This window comes from Delphinapterus leucas, chromosome 16 (genome assembly GCF_059928025.1).
Source record: "Delphinapterus leucas isolate spDelLeu-1000000601 "Yukka" chromosome 16, BTC_Dleu_Yukka2, whole genome shotgun sequence".
Lineage (NCBI taxonomy): Eukaryota > Metazoa > Chordata > Mammalia > Artiodactyla > Monodontidae > Delphinapterus > Delphinapterus leucas.
Genome location: NC_143144.1, coordinates 40,876,843 through 40,882,283, shown reverse-complemented (window position 1 = coordinate 40,882,283; position 5,441 = coordinate 40,876,843). Strand labels below are relative to the sequence as shown.

Here is a 5,441-nt window from a genome sequence, read left to right as displayed (position 1 = left end):
CAAGGTCCAGCTTGTGAGCCACGACTCCTGTCTTAAGCTTTCCAGCCCAGGCTAGAAGACTGAGACGCCCCTTGCAGCATGCTCTATTACCATCGTCCAGTCATTCGCCAAATGTCTATTAACACGTGCCACATCTTTTTTATCCATTCATCTGTCGATGGACATTTAGGTTGGTTCCATGTTCTAGAGGGGTGGGATAGGGAGGGTGGGAGGGAGGCTCAAGAGGGAGGGGATATGGGGTATATGTATGCATAGGGCTGATTCACTTTGCTGTACAGCAGAAACTAACATAGTATCGTGAAGCAATTATACTCCAGTAAAGAACTATCTTAAAAAATGTCTATTAATACCTCCTGTGTGCCAGGCACTGTGTCAAGTGCTGGAGGTAGAACATGCCACAGGGCACTATACAGCTCCGTGGGGAGACCAGCCAGGAGACGCATCAGTGGGCTAACAGCTGAGAAGCTCTGAGGACAGTGCCTGGCACACAGAAGTGCCCTGTAATGTTCTTAAATAAATGGTGTGGTCACTTACGATGGGTAAGTATAGCCGCTGTGGAGCACCCAGAGGGGCAGCTAAGCCAGGTGTGGGGCGTCAGGAGGAAGTGACACAGAACTAAGGTGAGATGGAGGATAAGAGGGGAGAAGACGGGGCTGGGCAGAGGGCGTGGCCCAAGGGCAGCCGGAACCGCCTGAGTGGGGAGCTGGAATCAGTGCAATCTGGCTGCAGTGAGAGGGTTCCTGGCAATGAGGAGGAGCTGGAAGAGGCAGGCAGCTCGGGGCTTTGTGACCACCTAGAGGGGTGGCCTAGGGAGGGTGGGACGGAGGGAGACGCAAGAGGAAGAGATGTGGGGATAGATATATACATATAGCTGATTCACTTTGTTATAAAGCAGAAACTAACACACCATTGTAAAGCAATTATACTCCAATAAAGATGTTAAAAAAAAAAAAAAGAGGCAGGCAGGGGTCACAGTGTGGGTCTTAGAAACCGTGTTAAAGAGCTGCTTTCACTTTAACTGCACCTCAAAAAAATTGTTAACCTAAAAAAAAAGTCACTTGTAAAACGAGTGAAATAAAAAGCAGTCTTCTAATAGGACAAAAAGAAGGATCGGGTTTAACTGAACTCAGCGGAACCTCACTCCTGGTTTTGCAGGGGACTCTAATGTCCCAGCAAGGCTCCCAGACACTCCATGGCGACCAGATGCCAATTCTGTGCTCCTCAGGGTGGTATCCCAGGGGGAGGGCTTCCTGTGCTAGGCTTTCCCAGACCTGCGGGCGTGGGTTGTTGGGGGCAGGGGTTGCACCCATACCTCTCTGGCCTGATCTTGGCCAGAAGTTCTGTTCTAACCAGACTATGGGTTTTCTGTCTTCACAGATGTTGGAGCAGCTCAAGTGTTAGCAACGGGCCAGCCTGCTGGGGCCGAAATTGGTAGGTGGCTGCCCAGCTGATTCTGGGTGCAGGGTGGAGGGGCAGGAGGAGGTACCCTGAAAGGCCCGGGCAGGTGGGGTGTCCTGGTAGGGTTTCCTGCCGGTCGTCATGGAACTGGGGCAGTGTTCACCCCCAAGCCTGCCTGAGTGGCTAACACAGCTTCATCCCGGGGGTGTGGTGCTGCAGGAGAGCCTGTCCTCGAAGGGGACGTGAGTCGTCAGGGTCACCTCCATCCACTCTCGGTGGCTGCGGCCACGAGCCCGGGACAGCAGGTGGCTTCCGTGGCCTGGCCGGTGTCTCTCTGCACACGCATGGTCCCAGCCTCTCTCCACCTCAGGGCCCCGCTCACCAGGCACAGTGCCGCTTGCATGTCACCTCCTCTGGAAAGGCTCTCGGCTCCCAAACTGGCCCGCCCCAGTCTCCTGGCATTCATGTGAGCTCTCGTCTTCCGCTGCTGACCACAGGCTCTTCAAGGTGGTGTCAGGGACTCATTCATTTGCCTTCAGCGCTCAGCAGAGCAGACAATCAGCACATACTCCACAAGTGAACTGATGAAAGAATAAGTGAGGAAGGCTACAGGAGGCCAGAGAAACGAGCCATCAGCCACTTGGGAATGATTTCCACAGCTGAAGGGACCATGGATGGAGTTCCAGGAAGAGGAGTTGGGGTGTGGGTGGAGGTTGAGGGAGGGGATGTGCTCCCAGGAGAGTGGAAAATCAGGCCGGCCTCAGTGAATTGGACTGTGGAACGTTAAGGACCAAGTGAATGACTTTGAACTTCATCCTGATGTAAAGGGAGCTGTGAAAGACCTTTGCCGTGTGGTGACTGATTGAAGCTCCTTGTTCAATTCCTCCCTGCCCTTCAGATATCAAATAACGCCATCATTGGGATTGCTGTGGGCTTCACCACATCGGCCAGCTTCCTGGCCCTGAAGATCTGCATGATCAGGAAGCACTTGTTTGATAATGACTCCTCCGAACAGAGAAGCACTAACGTGGGCTTCAATGGTAAGGAAATGATGCTCAGCCCCATCTCTGCCTTTGCCTGAGAGAAGACGTGACCTGGCCAGTCACCTGGCGTGAGGTTCTGAGGGCAACACTGGCTGGAGAGAGAATAAAAAACATGGGTTGAAAAGAAATGCAGCGACCTCTCTGTGTCTCTGTCTCTGTCTGTCTCTCTCTGCTTCTCTCTCTCTCTCTGTACTTTTCCATTTAGTCATTCTTGAGATTCCTAAGAATCAGCTTTCGTGCAGTAAAGGTGGGAAAGGGGGCTGACTGGCTTCAGACAGTAATTTCTGTTCTCTTACTCGATCACATAGTGCGATCACATAGTGCGATCAGATGAGACCGATCCCGGGAGGTGATGAGGCTGCTGCTGGCATGGGTGGGTGGTGGGAAGTGTGGCTGGCCCTGCCTACCTGGGCCAAGTTGCACTTTTTTTCATAAATTGGGCAAGTCCTGCACTGAGGAGCGCTGAGCGTATCCTCATGAGCCAAACAGAGCTGGGCTTACGTGAACGCAGCGTGGCTCCCCACAGGCCGTGGCAGAGGTGCATCCCATGCAGATGTTTTGACAGCAAAATGTAACATTGATTCGCACCCCTTTTCTCTCAGGGTGGGACCTGCAAACTCCATTCCCCGTAGAAGACTGCTTGATGGGATGGTGATGCGGTTTTTCAGAGGATGAGGAGGAAGGACCCTCACCATGTATCTGGAAAATATGATTATTACCTGTGAAGATGTGCAGAGGGGGGCAGAGGGAGGAGGAGGCAGCACTCAGGAGATTCCAGCGTGTCCAACTGCACAAGAAACTTCGTTGGTCATAGGACTTCACTTGCCGTTGATTTTGTATCACTAGGAATATGAGGGGAGATAAAAGGCTCTTCCTCACACAGCAGGAGATGTTCTAGATCTCCTAAGGGCAAGAGGGCCCAGGATCTGCAAGGAGGGGGGAGGAGAGAAGCCACTGGTGGGGGTGGGTGGGCGGTGTCTCTGGGGAAGCCTCAGTTTTACCCGTGTGCTGAGCTAGAGGGCTCAGTGAGGGACCAGATGGAGAGGCTACGACCGTGCCAAAGGGGAGGGGCAGAGCACTCAGCCCAAGACCACCTCCCCTCCAGTGACCCCAACCCAGGGAGCCTCTCAGCAGTGCCCAAGTCAGGTGGCTCCGACCCCTCCTGCTGGCCTGGCACTGAGTGAGCCGCATCACCATCGCAGGGCCCCCTTCCTAATGCCCTGCTTTCTCTGTTTAGACAGCATCGAGCTAAAGAAGAGAACTCCAAGGTAAGGTCGCTGCCAACTTGTGACTGGTATTTTCCCTCCTGTTTTATCCATCCTGCTCCATCGCCTGACATCTTAGCTCCTTTCTCCAGTTTGAAACTCTTCCTAGGGATCTAAGATGCACCACACAGCCCCCTCTTCTCGATCTCCCCTCCTTTGGGCAGTGGGCAGGTGTCATCTGAGTGGGGAGCCCACAGGGTATGGTAGCCAAAGGGAGCTTGGGCTCCCTTCTCCACACTGTGGGTTAGATTTTGCCCTACCTCTTGCTCAGAGTCATCCCAGTGTATCCCCCGCTCTCAGGATCATGTCCCGAGCTCCTGCCATGTCCCAGTTGGGAAACCACATGTGTTCTGCCCCCAGCTACCTGGCTTCCCTGCTACCACCCAGCCACATTACTCTTCTGCATAGAGCCTATGTGCTCCAAGGACAATCCTACCTCAGGACCTTTGCACTTGCTCTTTTGTATCATATGGAGTACTCTGCACCCAGAGAGCTGCAAGCTACTGCAAAGGCCTCTGGAGCAAGGATCTGAGTGATACCAATGAGGCAGCCAGCCCTGGGGGCTGAGTGAAGGTGCAGGTAAATCCAGAACAGCCGGCGTTTGTCGGGGTGGGGAGGTCCTAGCTGGGGGATGCCCTCTGGGAAGTAGGTGGTAGAGCAGGTGTGGGCAGTGGGCTGGGGGTGTGTGTCTTGGTGACTACCTTTTTTGAACATGGTAAGTCTGAGGCTTCTGGAGACTTCCAAGTAGAGGAGATGTTCAGTGAGTGTCTGGCATTCAGGACAGATGTCTGGGCTGAGACAGGGTGGTGGGCTTTTAGAGGGATGCAAAGCACGATCTCCCCCTCCAGTGCTTCCCTGGGACCTGGGGCTTGGTAAGTACAAAGTAGCATCTCTTGAAGAAATGGGTGGATCTGTGGATGGAGAAGAGATGGATGTGTGGTATGCGGCCGTCAGGGGGATGCCCTATGGATGAGCTGGAAATGGATTTTTTCAAGACTTTCACTTTCTGAAGGATCTGCCCTCCTTCAGACTTTCCAGTTTCTGGCACTGATTTCTGAGCGTGACGCCCTAAAGCATGTTTCATCAGCTCTATCTCCAAGCATTGCCTCTCTCTGTTTCTGATGCTCATTGTTTCTCTGTCTCTTTCTGTCCCGTCTCCAGTCTTCCCCCTCTACTGTCTGTTTGGCCACCCCACAGGGGGCTGGACTGGGGGCAACAGGTGTGATTAGGGTGACCATTTATCTCATCATCAAATCAGGACTTTTTGAGAGTGGAGAAGAGACATTACTGTACTAATAATAGTGTCAGGATGATAGGCGTAAACCCACGTTGTCCTAGGAAAATCAGCAAGTGGTTGTCCTAGGTTTGGGAGGCCTGGGAGGCATGGTCTCCAGGTCCTGGGGTGGCCACACAGCTGTCCTCTCACTGGCAGTGTTACCTCCTCTTGCACCCAGGGTTCTCACAGAGGGGTTAGGTACCCAGCTCCGGGGGATCTTGGAAATGTGTGGTGGAATTGGGGGCTTTTGGGGCTGGGGTAACCACAGATGCCATGTGTCCCATCTCATACGCACACATTCACACACACACCCAGACCCACACTGGCTAAGTTGTCCCATTTCTCTCTTTCCAGAAGAAACACGCTGAGCGGCTCCCAACTGTCACCAAATCCATGACCCACTCAGGCAGGAAAGTAGAATTCCAAGTCAGCCAATGCCCCTCCCTTGCCCCGCCCTAA

At 53.3% G+C, this 5,441-nt stretch overlaps 1 protein-coding gene across 1 annotated transcript; it reads left to right on the top strand.

The window, feature by feature from the left end:
- The first annotated feature begins 625 nt into the window (after window positions 1-625).
- Window positions 626-3,978, top strand: TMEM273 (transmembrane protein 273). Its single transcript, XM_089897350.1, is given in 5 exon segments — window positions 626-728; window positions 1,378-1,431; window positions 2,297-2,304; window positions 2,306-2,438; window positions 3,679-3,978. Coding segments are annotated over 5 exon segments (333 nt in total). The 3' UTR covers window positions 3,714-3,978.
- The last annotated feature ends 1,463 nt before the right edge of the window (window positions 3,979-5,441 follow it).